Below are 18,039 nucleotides of genomic sequence, written 5' to 3'. Positions count from 1 at the left end.
AAAATTCTCTCTCTGGGAGAAACTGGAAGAGCAGGAGCAGATTTCACTGTTTGTGGTGAAGGCAACAGAGAGAAGCACTCATTCCCTTCTACATGTCAGGAAACCTGACAGGTTCTTTTGCCCTAAGTACAAACTCTTCATCCTTATGCCCCTCTCTTTCTGCAGGGGATATGAAATCAGAAGTGATGTACTGTCAAAGACACACAGCTACTACAGTGCACCTCCAGACAAGCTTCCAGGGCAAAGCATGTATTCCTAATCAGAACATACATTCTTCTTTTTCAAAGGCATTTTGAGGAATAAAGCTTAAGATCTGATACTAAGCTATTGCACTCCACTCTCCATCATTTTATAACGAGTTTGGCTTACTGGGATTGTGTGTGTGCTAAATACACTCCTGGGTATAGTGCTCCAAGGCAATATCGGCTTTCAGTGAACAATTTTCAGGCTTTGTCCTTTTTGCTGTTGTCAGGATGCTGTGGCACTTGAGGCTTTCCACAGTGGCAAAAGATGATCTTAACAGCTACTAATAGTCTGGGAACAGAAAACTGTAGTATCTGCTAAATAGGCTACACTTCCAAGAGGAATACCGTGGAGATTTTCTAACCAATTCTGTCTGGGATATCTCTTCTAAAACTAAAGGTAGATCCAATGCATTTGTAAGCCTTTTAGCCTAAGTTACCAGAATAGTGCTTTATAATACATAGTGTGCAGTTCTTCCAATTACAGATTATTTGAATTGTAACTCGCTTTGTCACAAGCAAATCTGCCAGCAAAGCACCTGAAATTTTAATCTGGATTTGTCTAAGATCTACCTGTAGCCTAAAGTCAAAGTTCTTTTTCTTCTTTTTGACTTAAGAAAGCCAGGAGGCTAAATGCCACCTGCTCTACACATGGAAAACAAAACTTCAAGCAAGACAAGACTGCAGCACAAGCTGTACAAGTTCAAGACATGAAGTTCGGCACATGGCATTTTTGCTGATGATTAATGCCAGGTTTGTTTAAAAACAGAAATAAATTGACACTTAATTAAAGAATTGCTGCTTATGAATTGAGACAGAAAATGACCAATAAAAACTTCACATCAGTTACATTAAGAGATTCAGCAAGCACATGTACTCAGCTGACAATGCACTTATGAAGTATAGATGTAGTAATATAAACAACATGTAAGTCCTCCTTTTGCTAACCAGAAGTTTGTAAACAGAACATGTCTTTCACTAGGTTAGCCAGTAGCAATTAAACACAGAATCTCCTAAGTTTCTCTTTCCCATTTTTCCTACAAAAAGAATGCATAAAATTCATAACAACTTCTGACTTTAATGCTAAATTTAGGAGTTGGGGTTGCGGAAGCAGTGCTCACTTGTCCATGTTGCACATCCAGCCTGAGCTATTTCATCTTCTTCTGGTTCATTGTAACAGTCTTCATCAAGTAATTTATAACAGGGAGAACAACAGCTGTCAGTAGCTTCGCACCCTGGACAGAGTCACATGATTTTTTCCTCTTTTAATGTACTGGCTGTTGGACATTTTGTCTGGCAAGAATGTTTCTGGTTTGTCCTGAGAACGAAGCAAGTTAGAGAGTAGCAATCCCATCAAGACTCGTTACAGTGAAACTCCTATGCGTGTGTAACTACCCTACGCTTCAGATAGAATCACGGTCCCATCAATCAATATTTCCTCCTTATACAGAGAACACAGAGATTTCATGCCCTGAAGAAAATCTCATCCCAGCAAGCTCTCCAACAGAAGTCACCACATGGTGCTTCTCTGATGTCTCCCGTCTCAACTCTAGAAAGACTCCTTGCATTTCTTCCAGCCACTGCAGGTGACGAATAATTCCCACATGAGGTCTTTGTGCCTTCTCTTTCTTCTGCTACTTTTTGTCTTTTCCTTGACTGATGCCCCTGGGCAGCTTCACCCCATACTTCACCCTTGTTCCCACAACTCACTCTCCACTCCATCACTCCTTCCAGGCACAATATCTGGAAGTATGGGAGGGCAAAGAACTAACCTGCCTAGCAGTTAGCAGCTATTCGACATGGGAAGCACTATGGAGGAGGCCTAAAGACGCTTATAAAGACAAGTGTCTTTGACACAGCAAGGAAAGAAGGGAGATGATCTGCATAACATGAGCCCAGTTCTGCACAACATTTTGTCCCTTTTCCCTAGGGAGTTTCCCATCTCTTTGTCCCCCAGAGCAGTACAAAGCTTAAAATTCTGTGGTCTGTAGCTCTGTTAGGAGTTGGCATCGCTGTGGCAGCAAGCGAAGAGCCACACCTGCAGAGACAGCTCAGACCTGAAATGACAGGTGGGAAAGGATTTGGGGAGCTCTCCTGACTAGACTGTTGTGCATTCAGTGTTAATAAATAAGGAGAAAACAACCATCCTGGAGGATGGGACAGATAAATAACTTGCCACTGAGGGGGGAAAAAAAAAGTTTAGAATCTTTCAAAGATCAAAGAGGAAGTAAAATTCACAGCAAATAAGAACAGCTTTAAAAGATCTTTTAAGGCACGCAAATTGCAATAATGCCTATGAATTTTATAGCTTGTTTTTGTTGCTTTTTTCCCCCCTTGAAGACCATTAACTTATTAGAAAATGTCTGTCCGGGCTTACGCAAAAAAAACCCCAGCCCTTTAACAATAATAACGGGTTTACATTTCACTAAACACATAGCAAACACAAAAAAATGGCCTGAAAATCTAACCAAATGCACAAAGATGGATCCAGTCAGCTGCTCAAACAAGCATGGGTTTGGTTCATTCCTACATCGATTCATTTCATTAGTCAAAGAACAGCAACTCTTGCAAGGTTATATACTATGTGGCAATGCCTTACCAGTGTAGATGCTGGCATTGGAAGCTGGGATGCCAAACTGAGACTCGATGAACTTGGGAATGAAGGTAATAAAAGCTGTGACAATGGCACTCTCAGCTGTGTATGACAAACTCACAAAAAGGAATGTCATGTTGCTTAAGATCCTGACAGCTGCTCTTGGAAGCTCTACAAAATGACAAAAATGACAAACGGATGTTATAAATAATGAGCGAGAAACAAAAGCAAACCGAAACAAAACAAATTGATTTTCTTTGAGATGGACTGGCAATAACGGCTTGCTCGCAGCTGGCTACATTTGCTAAGCAGAAGGGAGAGTGCATACTGGGGACTGCAGTCTTCAGTGTCTGCTGCTACCCTATCTCACTGCATCGCCCCAGGGCTGCAGTCCCACTCTTCGCAAACACAACTGAGGTCTGTTTTAAAAAAACCATCTGAAGAAAGAGAGTCTACATAGCACACTATGAAGGAAAGAAAAACAGCAATAAAATGTAGCAATTTTGGAATTACTCTGATGTCTTCTTTTGAATTTTTCTATGAGATAACACATACTACACTGCTGAACTGACAGTACTGAACTTTGCACTCCATGGGAGGAAAACAGATCACATACTCCCGCTGTAACTCACTGCTTCAAGGACCACGCTTGGAAAGCTGGGATAATAATACTATGATTTGAAAAGGGAGCCTAAAGATTTTTCATTAAACATTTCTCTACATGATTTAAAAGTATTTACCATAGATGCAGACAAAGCATTCTGAAAAAATGATGTCAATTATACCAATGAACTTCAACATACCTTACATACAACTCATTTAATACTCTCAGAAGGGATAAAACAATCAATTAAAAATCAGATAACATCATTAACTTAAATTGAAAAAGTATTCATAGATGTTGCAATTATCCTCAAATCAAATATCAAAACTCCATGAAATTCAGCACTGTACTTAAAAGAAAAACTTCAGTACTTTTATTCAGTTCTGTAATGACGTCAAATTACCACCTCAGGATGATGATAACTCTATTCAAGACTTAATTTTTTCAGATTAGACAGCATAGTTTTAAATACTTTTTTTTTCCTTGGGGCTTCTACCAAGATCAGATTTTCTATTCAAATATTTTATCTAAACTACTGTGGTTTGGGTTTTTTCAGTTGCTTTTCACTTCACACAGAACTTGAATGCTGCTTGAATCAAAGCCTATGGAATTCAATTACAAGAGCACCCATTAGAAATAGCATATGTTGAGTAGGAGCTCCTAAATGAGATTTTTATTGATGTTAAAAGTTGTCAAGTCAAAAATCTGCCTCATTTTCTCCATTGACTCCAGTAGGTTATCTGTATGAAAGCAAACAAAATTTAGACTCTTGTCATGTCAAAACTTGTCAAATTGCAAATTAGCACCTAAGTTGTCTGACTTGATCTAGTCTTAGCTTATGCCAGTCATTAGAATTTATACTGAATTCATTATGAGTACAGAGTTTATAATTTTAATGTAATCAAATGCTCTCTTGCTGCCTCTATGAAGAAACAAATGTTAAATAAAAAAATTGGTTGAAATAAGTAATTAATAAATCACATCAAGAAGCACTCATATATTGAAATCTTAATGTTTTTTACCACCTAAAGATTTTTTTTAAAATACTGCACTGTTTGCAATAGAACAGAAAGAAACAAGACAACACGAGTATGAGACAATATAATATCAACATGAATATATGAAAACTGTAATGCAACTGTACACCTTCAAAAACTACATTACAGTAGCAAGTACAAAGATAAAATAGTATCGGTATTTATTGGCAAATATGCTGCATGTTTAAAATACAGCTCAAATAATTCAAAGTTTATCTCAATGTTAAAAAAATAATGGTTTGGCATACAGGGAAAGTTCCTATATAGTAAGAAATTTACAAAATATAAAAATACATATTCAGAAACAGGTTTTCCCTGATTTCCTCCTATGATTGTAGTCAAATCCTGTGTGACAGAATCTGTATTACACTTCTGAATTTAAAAACCTATAATAAGTAGGCACTATAAGTATCTCATATCTTTTAACCACACTAATTCTAGCAAAAAGCAAGAATGCTAAAAAACTTTAAGGATCCTTTGTGTTACATAATCAATCATGCATTTAAAACATTTCAATGTCATATTATTTTTGTGTGACTAACCACAGGACTAGGCTTTGATTTCAAGGCCATTATTAAACCTGTCAGGTTCTGATTTTTATAAGGTCTTCAAAAGACATCTCTTGTTTTGGCAAGCATGCATCAGAAACAAACCTATACGAAATTGCAGTTTCCCTCATTTTGTCATTTGAACACAAAAACCTCTATCAATTACATTCCTAAAACTGAAATGATCTTTAAGTATGGCTGCAAACATGTTTACACTTCTGTGTAGTAGTACAAATCTTAAACATCCTCATCTTTCTTTTTTTGTTTTTTTTGTTTGTTTGTTTGTTTGTTTGTTTGTTTGTTGGTTTGTTTGTTTTTAATAACCTAATAGGCAACTAAGAGTTGCCTTGCTGGATTGGTTTGCTACTCTACTGGCAATTTTCTTCCCTTCATGGTCTTTGACAGTATTTTTGCTCCAGTCAGTATTATTTTTCTTTCACTTGTGTGCTGGACCACTGCTTGATTCATGGTAAGGGAAAAGCATGGGAAAAATCTGCAAGCAATGCAAGTATCAATAAATACTGCTGTAAAAAAAACTCTTAAAGCACTGTAAAGAGAATTGCAATAAAAACTCAATTCTTACTTCACCTCCTTTTTCATCACAATGTATTTTCTTTTTTCCCTGTTTATGTGCATCTCATCCAAGGCGATGCAAATAATATAACCAGGGGAATAAACCATTCCAGTCTACAGCACTGTGCTCTTGTAGTCCACCAGTGAAGCCCCTTGTAAGGGTGATGGAGATACTAGCTAAAGGATCTGCTTTCTGCTGGTGCTGTGAGCCTAGACAGCACTACCCTAGTCTGCAGCTGTCTCCACACCCAGGTCTCAGGGGCAGCTACCGCTCTCACACAGTACAAAGCAGAGCCAAGATCCAAGACACAATTTCTGGTTTGTTTATCAGAACGGAAATGAGCATTTTCAGTCACATACAGCTACTTCAAATATATCCTGCATGGACCTTATCACTAAATTCTAGAATATCATTTGCAATGTATTTCATTGCCTTATCTACTCACATACCATTTAAATAACCTCATTCAACTCTGTTCCTCAAGCATTTTCAGGTCATGCCTTAAGTACCTGGGTGGCGGCCAGATTGCTGAACAGCCCCTAATACCCCATCAGGAGCAGGGAGGGTTCAGAGCGACTTTGATCTGATTATTACTTTTGTTAATGTGGTTTAGAGCTGCTCCTCGAGGCTCCAGCTAGCACTGCTCATCGCTGCATGGGGTCATGCCAACCTTTTCTATTTTGAGCTCCTCAAGATGGCCCAAGAAAGGGCGAGGGGGGAGCGACTCACTCAAGGTCAGTGGCACAGCAGGATCTCCAGCCCATGGTCTGCTGAACTCTCTGACATTTACAGCGCTCACCAAATTCCCACCCACACAGCCCACTGTCTTCTCCTCTTCCTCTTCCAATCCCTGCCAACTAAACTTTGGGTATTGCAGAAATGCCAGTCCGCATCCTTGGGGAAGCACTGCAGCTGGCTTACCCTACAGCCACGAGCCCCTCAGGAGTTTCTTTTACCTTTGCTGATGCCCTAGCAAGTGTTATTATCCTGTCTCGGTCCCCAGCAGGGGCTTACTGGGAAGGGCATACAACAGCTGGTAGACATGAAAAGGCAGACAGGAATATTCCACATTTAGCAAAGGGCTGTACATAGGGACTGAACTCAAAACTTTTTTTTTTGAAAAAAGACCACAAAATACTTGTAATTAATTAACATCATTCAGATCTGCACATTTTAGGTAATATATGCATTTTCTTTCTTTACACTGCTCCTTTATTCAATTGCATTTAAGTTTCATTGTAGTGGTAAATAAAAGGGATTGCAGATACAATTTCCATTGAACAAAACCCTAAGGGTATCCATGTAATAAATGAAAACAGTGGTTTTGTCTGCTCAGGTTAATGACTTACCTGCGTGTATGGGATTGAACCATGGCTTCTTCATTATAAATCTCCCCTAGCTCATGTTATCTACACTACCTCTTTTTCTCCCAATAAACTACATCCAATTTTCTTCCTCTTGTGACCTATTTAATGGGGTTTTTTAATCTTTTGATACCTGCCTCAGAAGCATTCTCCCTCTTACATTTTTTGCTTGCAAAGTAAGAAAAGACTGAATTCCAAGCCCTTGCATCTCAAAACATGAGAAAAAGCAAAGATGTATCCGCATTTTTATCTGATCTCAGCTTTACCGTGGGCCAGAATAAGAAGTTGGAGGCCACTTGCAGATGGAGGCAGTTTTGGTTTATTTCTTCAGCCAATACTGGCAGCCGTTGCAGGAGAACGGACCCCCACCCTGTCATGCCTTTTTGATTCCTTTTCATTTATCTAGAGAAGTAACTTCCATGAAATTAGGACAAGTTACAGCAGGACAAGAATAATTTTGCTAGGCTTCCCAGGTAAGATGACATTGTATCAAAAGATCAAAACAGTTTCTTTCCTGAGACTTTCCTTGCAAAGCTGCAGGGATTTTACAGACTTAATGGCAGGGACCTCTATCATGGCAGACTACAACATCACTGATATTTATTAGTACAGAACAGAAGACATGACCTACTAAAACATCAGTCTCCCGGCTACTGCCTAAGTGGAGTTTCTGGCCATCATGCCATAAAATGATGAAGCCCTGAAATTCCGTGGGAAGTATAAAATGTACATTGCCTCTCAGAACAAGCAACGCTAAATGACTTAAGACACAGGCAATCCTTTTTTCTTTCCCATTATAAGCAAAATTATCTCAACTGAGAAGCTTGAGGCATGATCTCATTCCATAAAGCCCACTTAACTTGAAAAATAATTAAATGATAGTGCATTCCAGCTGTAGGCCCTCTTTGCTAGGGTAAATGACACCTAATGGGGAAGCTATTATCAGCTTATAGCAAAATACTTTGCTCTGTGTTATCTTGACTCACTTGGTATCTTTCTGATATGTGGAATATAATGCTGCTTTTCCCTGTTCCACATGGTAAAATTTCTACTCTGAAGAAAATGGAAAATGAAAAGCTTTGTATATGAAAAGCTCTACTTCGGTAGCTCTGATAATATATTAATATAGGATTTTGTAGAAGGTTTGGTACACATTTAGGCAGATACATATCAAAGAAACACATGCTAAAAGGAGATATACAGAAGTTTTCATTTCTGTGGAAAAAAAAGTACTAAGAAACACTCTCCTAACAGAATACTTGTTTTCCGTGTATCTGCTGTGCCTATAGTGACACAACATGACCTGGAAGGTGAAATTATGTACAGAAACAGAGAACCAGCATTAGCAAACTCATCCAGACACAGAGTCTGTCTGAATACCTGTAGCTTTTCCAGGCACACCTACAGAATGAAGCAGTCCCTCTGCTGTGACATTGCCTTCAGTGGTAAGAAAGGAGCCCAGCAAAGGCTGAACTCCCCTTTCCCACTTCGTAAATTAGTGAAAAAAATTTGACAGAAGCCGTCCCAAACCACTTCTGCTAATCAGAGGCCAGTAGGTTTGAAAGACAAAAAACCCCACAGCTAGCTGTATAGATTTAGGAGAAAACATTATGTATGAGGACTCACAAATACAGGGAATAGAGTCGTCAAAGAAGGAAGCAGACAACATGCTTTTCTTGCTTCTTCACCACTTTTTTAGTTACTTTGCAAATAAAGAGAGAGCATAGTTCTGAAAGATCTGATACTGCAGGTTTACCTTGCTTGCTCTGTGTCTTGATTAAGATGCTGTTTTGTAAGCTAATAAAACCACCACAAGCAAATTCCAGTCTCCTGGTTTTTCTTTACTTCCATAAAAATTAACAGTAACTTTAGGTATCCTGAGACTAGAGGTGTAAGTACAAAGTAAAGCAAATCAATATGTATATGGGCAAACATGACTTAAAATTACATCGGTTTTAGTTTAAAACCAGTGCACTGGTTTTGATTAAGCCTTGTCTACTGAATATAAAGAGCGATCATAAATGTGTCACTAAAAAATCTGCCAGTCATTATATTCTGGACTGATAGCCAATAAAAAAGTAATTCTAATGTTCATGTCAACAAACATATCACATCTGATGTTACCAATGACATTTCATGGTTTCTTCTAGTCTCATTGCATTCATCAGGATACCACAAAACAGCACAGCCAGCATTCGTATCATGGAATCCATGAACGACACAACAGCATTAAGGCACATTCATTCTCATCCATTGCCATTCAATATTACAATACTGTTAAGCCTATGTTGTCAATTTCAATGTATATGCTTCTTTAACAACACTGCCCTCCTTCCCATGGAATTTTACCAATGATTACTACTTACTGTTAGATTTCACATTAATAGTTTACTTCTTGAATAAAATAAAAATCTCTATTACATGTCAATCTTTTGACCTCTTGTTTCAAAATTAGCTTAGGTTTTATTCATCCTAACCTTCTGAAAATAAATAGCTTGCAGCATAAACAGCCAGGAAGGCGTATGAAACAAATAACCTTTCTCATTTACCTTACCCAAATATATGAATGTAATTGAACTCACATCCTAGTATTCTTTTTACTTGTTTAATTTACATTTTAGAAAAGCACTTTATTCTACGAAGGACAGCTTAAAGCAAGTGTGACAGTTACAAACTGTAAGGTGCACAAATATGTCTGGTAATAGAGGTCCTATAACTACAGGAAATAGGCTACCTGTTTTTTACAGGTGCATATTAAACATCTCAATAATTTAAGTAAATGGATGTCTTACACTCATCACTGAATTTTGTAATTTAGAAGACAACCATCTACTAAAATCTCCATAGCAAAACATAATATAAAATACAGGATGTCAAAACTCTGCCTTTAATTACACTCATACAATCCTAGATCGCCCTGTATACAAAATTAAAAGCATTTAAAAATTAAAAACAAACTTCACCTTTAACATTCTTTCCAAATCCCATAGAGGCAGGAACTGCACTGTCTGCTTGTATTTTGCTATTTGTTTTCTCTTTCATCACTTCATCATCACTTGAAACATCATCAGAGTTCATCTTCTTTTTCTTTTTTTTATGTCGAGGAGGGAGCTTTTTCGGAAAGGTAAACATGGGAAATATCACAAGGAGCATTGCAATGGCACAAAGGAGAAATCCACTCCACCTAATGCCAGAAGACAAGAACAGAAATGGAAGAAAATGCATTACATGAAATAAAAAACCCAAAGTGATTATTAAAGGCTGTACCGGCTGGAAACAGATATTTGCAAAATACGGAACACTGACATTAAGAGTAAAGGATTGGAGTGGGGGAAAGCCTTTGCTGCACTAAAATCCTTAATTAGAAAATGTTTCTGTTGGCATGCCTACTGATAAAGGTATTTATCCAGAACCCACCACATATTATGAAATAGCATTAGCTCTGAGTTCCTGCAAATTTTCACTTTTGGTAATTATTCAGTACTGAGTGCTGAGAAGTACTTTTACTTTGTCTTTCTCAGATAATACAGTATTCCTCTGGAAAACATGAAAAAAGTTATCCATGGCATAAGAAAATAAAATGTCCAGATGTATACATCAGTGCTAAGTCTGTTCTGCTTTCCAGCACCTACCTCTCACTGCCCTGACTGTCCAATTCTCTCCATTCCCAATGAAGAGCTGCCAAACAGCTGGTAAACAACTGATGTGTTGCAGTTCACACCAGGGTTTACGCCTAAAATTCTGCAGCTCCGTTCCGTGACCACAACCTGAAATAGCCCTTCACAAAGAATTCCCTCTTCTCTCCCTCTGTCTTATAAAAATGGGATACAAACAACCCTGCAATGACCCCTGGCCCACACAGAATGACTTGGGATATATGCGGAGAAGGAGCGATGTATTGGGTGCCAGAAAAGTGCCCATCAGGCTGCGGGCATACAGTTATCCTCCCTGAGGCCAAGAAGCTTAATGAACTTTACCACAGCAACACAAATGGGCAAAGGGGCCTTACTAAAAAGTACTCTAGAGTTAACCTCTGCAGTCAGAAGGCTGATAATAGAGTATCTAGATAAAGTTCTCCTTTTAAGTTCATCTTGCAAAAGACTATGGGGAAATATGGATAAACTCACATAGATGCTTCCACAAAGGACAACCTCAGAATTCACCCACAGAGTTCTTCCCAGGTACTGAAAATAGAATTCTCACTATATGCTAATCTACTTGTACTGTGTTTACGTGGCAAGGTTTTGGTAGCGGGGTGGGGGCTGCATGGGTGCTTCTGTGAGAAGACACCATGAGCTGCCCCCATGTCAGACAGAGCCAGCTCCAGCGAGCTCCAAAACAGATCCACCACTGCCCAATGCTGAGCCCATCAGCAATGCTGGTGACACCTCTGTGGTAACTTATTTAAGAAAGGGTAAAAAACGCTGCACAGCAGCTGTGTGAAGCGAGTGAGAAAACATGAGAAAAACAGCCCTGCAGACACCAAAGTGACAGAAGAGGGAAAGGGAGGAGCTGCTCCAGGAACCAGGGCAGAAAGTCTCCTGCAGGGCCAGGGTAAGGCCGTGGTAATGCAGGTTGCTGCCCTGCAGCCCATGGAGGACCACAGTGGAGGAGATCTCCACCTGCAGCCCAGGGAGAACCCATGCTGCAGCAGGGTCCTCGCAGGAACTGCAGCCTGTGGAGAAGAGCCCACACAGCAGCAGTTCTTCTGCAGGACCTGTGACCCATGGGGGACACACACAGACTGTTCCTGAAGGACTGCACCCTGTGGAAAGGACCCGTGCTGGAGCGAGCAGTTAATGAAAGACTGTCTCACATGGGACGGACCCCATGCTGAAGCAGAGGAAAAGTGTGAGGAGGAAGAAAAAGCAGAGTGTTACGGACTGTCTGCAACCCCCGTTCCCCGTCATCCTGCACCACTCAGAAGGAGAAGGTAGAAGAGTTGGGAGTGAAATTGAGCCTTGGAAGAAGGGAGGGGTGGGCAGAAAGTGTTTGTAGTTTTGGTTTTAATACTTACTGCCCTACTCTGTTGTTATTTGGCAATAAATTAAATTCATTGCCCTAAGTCAAGTCTGTTTTACCCATGATGGTAATTAGTGAGTGTTCTCCCTGTCCTCATCTTGACCAACAAGCTTTTCATCATATTTTCTCCCCATCCTGCTGAGGAGGGGGAGTGAGAGAGCAGCTTGGTGGGCACCCAGCAGCCACCCAAGGTCAACCACCACACTAATCTACACCAGTGTTTGGAAGTTTCAGTGAAGTCAATCACACTACTGCAATATCAAACCATGGCAACAAAAGACTGAAGCTCTTTGTTTTCAAATTATGATTTACAGAACTGTGGTGGGTTGGCCCTGGCTGGATGCCAGGTGCCCCCAAAGCCGCTCTGTCGCTCCCCTCCTCGGCTGGACAGGGGACAGAAAATACAACAAAAGGCTCCTGGGTCGAGACAAGGACAGGGAGATCCCTCAGCTATTACTGTCATGGGCAAAACAGACTGAACTTGGGGAAATTAGTTTAATTTGTTAGCAATCAAATCAGAAAATGAAAAATAAAACCAAATGTTAAACTCACCTTCCCCCCACCCCTCCCTTCTTCCCAGGCGCAACTTCCCTCCCGATTTCTCCCCCTCCTCCCCACCAGCAGCGCAGGGGGACGGGGAATGGGGGTTACGGTCAGTCCCTCCCACGCTGTCTCTGCTGCTCCTCCCTCCTCAGGGGGAGGCTCCTCACACTCCCCCCTGCTCCAGCGTGGGTCCCTTCCACAGGAGACAGTCCTCCACAAACTTATGCAACATGAGTCCTTCCCATGGGCTGCAGTTCTTCACACACTGCTCCAGTGTGGGTCCCTTCCACAGGGTTGTAGTCCTTCAGGCACAGACTGCTCCAGCATGGGTCCTGTTACAAGGCCGGCCAGCAGACCTGCTCCAGCCTGGGCTCCTCTCTCCATGGGGCCACAGGCCCTGCCAGGACCCTGCTCCAGCACGGGCTTCCCACAGGGTCACAGCCTTCACTGGGCATCCACCTGCTGTGGTGTGGGGTCCTCCACGGACTGCAAGTGGAGATCTGCTCCACCATGGACCTCCATGTGCTGCAGGACAGCCTGCCTCCCCATGGGCTTCACCATGGGCTGCAGGGGAACCTCTGCTCCGGCCCTGGAGCCCTTCCTGCCTCCTTCTGCACTGACCTGGGTGCCTGCAGAGTCACTTCTCTCACATGTTCTCCCTCTCCTCTCTGGCTGCAGTGGCTGTTGCACAGCAGCTTTCCCCACTTAAATAAGTTATCCCAGAGGCACTACCACCACTGCTGATGGGCCAGCGGCGGGTTTGTCTTGGAGCTGGCTGGCACTGGCTCCATCAGACATAGGGGAAGCTTCCAGCAGCTTCTGAGAGAAGCCACCCCTGTAGCCTCCCCACTGCCAAAACCTTGCCATGCAAACCTGTGCTGATTTTGGCTGGAATAGGGTTAATTTTCTTCACAGTAGCTGTTACGGGGCTATGTGTTGGATTTGTGCTGGAAGCAGTGTTGATCACGCGGGGATGTTTCAGCTGTCGCTGAGCAGCGCTTACACCGTCGAGGCCTTTTCTGCCCCTCACCCCCCACCACCAGCGAGCAGGCTGGGGGGGCACAAGAAGCTGGGAGGGGACACAGCCAGGACAGCTGTCCCCAACTGACCGAAGGTGTATCCCATACCATGTGGTGTCATGCTCAGCATATGGAGCTGGGGGAAGAAGAAGGAAAAGGGGGGACGCTTCGTGTTATGGCGTTTGTCTTCCCAAGTAGCCATGGCATGTGATGGAGCCCAGCTTTCAAGGAGATGGTTGAATACCGGCCTGCCGGTTGGAGGTGGTGAATGAAATCCTTCTTTTGCTTTGCTTGCACATCTGGCTTTTGCTTGATTAAACTGTCTTTATCTCAACCCACAGGTTTTCTCACTTTTCCTCTTCTGATTCTGTCTCAGGGGTGAGCAAGCAGCTGCATAGTGCTTAGCCACCACCTGGGGTTAAACCATGACAAAATCCAATACAAGAACAATTTTTACATTTTTCGTACAACCTTTACACTTAAAAAAGGAAGCTATAACAGGAAGCTACTTATTATATATTCGCTCAAACTTGAAACATTTAAAAGCATTGAGTAGACAGGATTACTTGCACCAGAAACAAAACCATTTGGCCTCATATTTGTAATTCAAAGACTTTGCAAACTGTGTTTTTAAATGAAGGCAAATCCATATGGATGTGTGATGGTTTGTGTGGTAAGTGGTTATGCAAGGGCAAACACCAAACAAACAGCCACATGTAACACCATTTTTGTTAGAAAGATTGTATGGGAAGCTTTTGTGAGGCAAATCTAAGTGACTGAAAGTTTTGACTAGTTTTGATATTATGTAAACACAAAGTCCTCCATTCATTTTAGCTGATAACATAAATGGATTAGAAAGCATACTTTTAGGAGGATTAGTCAGCACTATCAGACAAGGAATAAATCAGTAAACTATAAAAATGTAGTAACATCCCTTTCAGGGTCTCAAAGTCAGAAGCTGCACAGGCACTGATCAAAGAAATGATCTGTGGCAATAATACACAGAAATCTGAAACCACCCACTCAGCAGAAAAACAGCAAAGGAGACAAGGCTTGTGATGTAGCACTAGATGTAGCACTAGATGAAATCCAAATCCAAAGGGACCATCATGGTAGCATACCGAGTGCTGGAGATGTCACAAATGCAGCACTGGATGCAATTATCTGCACTGTCTACACTTCACATCTTCCTGGAAAAATATCAAAGAATTGGAAAACAGACAAAATAAAGTATCAAAAATAATAAGGACACCTACAATGGGAAAAGAGAGGTCAGAACAGGATCTGTATTAATTAAAAAGCCCTTGATTCTCTGTCTTTTAAAGTCAAAGAAAATATGCAGGAGAATACCTCAAAGGCATCTGCTGCACAAGCCCTAGAACCTCAAATAAAAGCAATTAAAGCTAAGGAAGGACCAGACAGTGCTGGAGGAATTCCTTTAAACTTCTTGTGTGGAATGCCGATGAAAGACTATACAGGAAGATCCAAGCATTAAACATATTCAGAACTAGACAAACACTCAGTAAAATGTCAGCAAAAGAAAATTTGATTCAAAGCACCTGACAGACCGCCAAGGGCTACTCCACTACTAATGAGATTGCTATATAGCACGTTAACAGTTCTTAGAGACAACAACATGATGGATGATTTCTAACAGATATCCCTACAGTTACCACGTTTGAATAAAAAGCAGTTTTAAACATTTGATGGGCTGGCACAGACAGCTGGCCTCTAATGTACCTACAAAAAACCCAGGTGTGAAAAACCCAGGAGCGCAAACCCAAGTTCTGTGAAACTCCAGGAAGAATCAGGTCAGAAATAACCCTCAGAAAAAAACATTTACTTTGTTTATCAGGTTTCACAAGAGATAATCAAATTACCTGTCCAGCATATATGCAATATGATTCTTAGAAACTAACAGCTTAGGTAAAAAGTAATCTTTACTGCCATTTTTATTACCATGTATCACAGTTGTTGTACTCACTATTTTGTCTGTAATCATTCCCTCCTTTAATAATGGAATTTTTTTACAGGGTCACTGAGATAAATCGCATTAAAAACCTTACAGCTATAATAAAGGCAAGATGGGAATCAAAGACACTAATTCATTTCAAAAGAGACAAGGCTGAGAAATCTCAGATATGACTGCCCATTAACTGATCTCAGCTGTACCCTACTTTTAAAAAACATGTCAGCTGAAGTAAGTGCTAGACTACCCTTACATTTCAAATTGTTAAATTACATAAATAAAAATAAACTTGGCTACGCAGCACTTCCCTGCAAGGAGAAAATGTCATGATCCCAGAAAATAGATTTCAGTGGAATGAAAGTCTATACTTCCAGAGTTCTCTGCAACTGAGCAGTCAGTGAGTAGCAAGGGACAAAGGATCAGTCTTCACACCATGGGAGTCTTCATTTTAATGGATTCACAAAGCTTCAGAAAGAGAAAAAAGAATGAGGTGCAGATACTATGAACAGCACCAAACTTTTATGACAGGCCACCACAGATTGTGAAACATACTACCAGAGATCTGACAGCAGGGGATACTTCAGAAATTTAAGACAGAAAAAATGGAGACAGCCAAAAATGACAGAGTAATATGCTGACTAGAATATGACTCGCCTGCTGAGATCCTATGACAGCTGATTTCCTGCCCTTGCTTTATAGTCATTTTTACATCACCTGTGCTGGCACCCCTGTGCAAAGTTGAAATCACCAAGATACTCATTTCAGGTGACATTAACCCTTGAAGATATATAAAATCTATTTAGCAATTTGACATAAAATCTTCTGAATGCACAAACTAGGCTCTTTTCCCTGTACTGCCTGCAAGGCCTGGCACAGTAGATGTTCTCAAAGCCTGCCCACAGAAATGGTCATAATAGGTGACTTCTCACCATTTTTGCCATGGAGCTCACTGGTTACACCGTCCCCACAAGATGCCGGGAATCTATCCCTGTCACTGGGCATTCATCCCTGCCACCCTCTCTTTTGAGGAAGGGTAGTTAAACTTGTAATTCATGAGCAAGGACAGGCATTTTTTTGCCCAATCTTAACTTACACATTTGGCGATGACAACATTGCTCGTATATCCAAGCTAGCTTTAAACAACCAGTAGTGGCCATCTGTGGTGGCAGAGCCTGGCGTAAACGGCCTGAGAAGCAGCAAACTGGTATGTCCACACTGCTTTGGTTATTTTACCTCCACCAGAGCTGTTTAAGTTAAATCTCACACAGGTATGCCCACATGATAAGGCAGTCGTATCAGTGGTTGCATTATAAAGTCAAAAGCTTACTTCAGATTTGTATAACCCCATTGACTTCAATTAACAAATGTATTTATGGGCTGTTCTCTATTTCTGTTGAAAGGTACTGATCAGATGCTGACTACCAGTTCTGAAATGTCCTTAAAAACACATGAAACATAAAGAGTTTTACAAAGAACGTATAATATTTTGCTTCGATTTCAAATTTTTTATTCAAGAATAGTCAAAGCACTTTTTTTACATTGCAGCACATTCACAGGACAAATCTTTCCTGTGAGGTAAGTCAGTATATACATGAGAGCATAGAGTCATTAACCCCAGGGTCAAATGTTGATGGAGCACTCAGGTTTGCCTTTCTTTTGCTGAAAATTCAGCTAGACAGTCCTGTGCAGCAATGCTTTTGGACTAAGTAAGACAAATAAGGTGGGAATAAATCTTCAAAGGTTTAGGAACGCTCCGAATAAAGTATTTTTCACATCAAACTGTCAGGAGAGATCACCACAGGATGAACAGAAATAGGTAGGGTCTGACTGCAATGGTGCAGTGACAAACACTAACCCAGTGCATGAGAACTGACACTGCACGCTACTCCGACAGAGTAGAGGTCTCCTCCTGGGATAATTAATTTGATTTTTTTCTGGCAGATTTATGAATTATGTGAGAAAAACAGTTAAAGCCTCCTCAAGACCCGCTTCCTCAAAGAGAAATCTCCACGGAGGCCACATCTCAAAGGCTGCCCGAAGACATCAGCTAGCAATTCTGGCTGTTACATTTCAGTGCTGCTGGAAGCCTACTATTTACTACAGAATAATGTGACTGTTTACAACATCTGCTGCCTAAACACAAGACATCACCCTGAGAAACAAGACAGGAAAGGCCACGTTCTGACCCCATCCTATCTCCTTCTCCTGGACCAGGGTAAATGAAGTCTACTGTTTCTCATCTGGGCAGTAGAGCTCAGCATTTGATGCTGCCTGCTCTGAAAAACCAAAGAAGGGATTAATCCACCTTCCAGGAAGAAGGGCTTGGCCCTGGGCAGCAGTGATCCTTTATAGCCTCCTGCAATACCAATACCCTGTCCTGCCATCCCTGTGCTGAACACACCCACAGTGGACAGAGGAGACAGTCCTGCAGCAGCACAAAGTAGGGAGTTTTCCATGCCATATGCCCGTGCGCTTCTGTTTCTTCTCTGACAGAGGCTACTGTGCAGTCATCAACAGAAACCTC

General features: G+C 41.1%; 1 protein-coding gene across 2 annotated transcripts in view; it reads right to left on the bottom strand.

The window, feature by feature from the left end:
* The window catches only part of SLCO5A1 (solute carrier organic anion transporter family member 5A1), an 84,852-nt gene that overhangs the window by 32,861 nt on the left and 33,952 nt on the right, over positions 1-18,039 (bottom strand). For both annotated transcript variants that reach the window (XM_055705314.1, XM_055705315.1), the window contains exons 4-5: positions 9,926-10,146; positions 2,842-3,006 (exon numbers count right to left, since the gene is read on the bottom strand). In XM_055705314.1, coding sequence (XP_055561289.1) covers positions 2,842-3,006; positions 9,926-10,146 — 386 coding nt within the window. The remainder of the gene's footprint in view (positions 1-2,841; positions 3,007-9,925; positions 10,147-18,039) is intronic.

This window comes from Falco cherrug, chromosome 3 (assembly GCF_023634085.1).
Source record: "Falco cherrug isolate bFalChe1 chromosome 3, bFalChe1.pri, whole genome shotgun sequence".
Taxonomy (NCBI): Eukaryota; Metazoa; Chordata; class Aves; order Falconiformes; family Falconidae; genus Falco; species Falco cherrug.
Note: the sequence above shows the minus strand (reverse complement) of the source record. Positions and strands in the feature narration are given on the sequence as shown.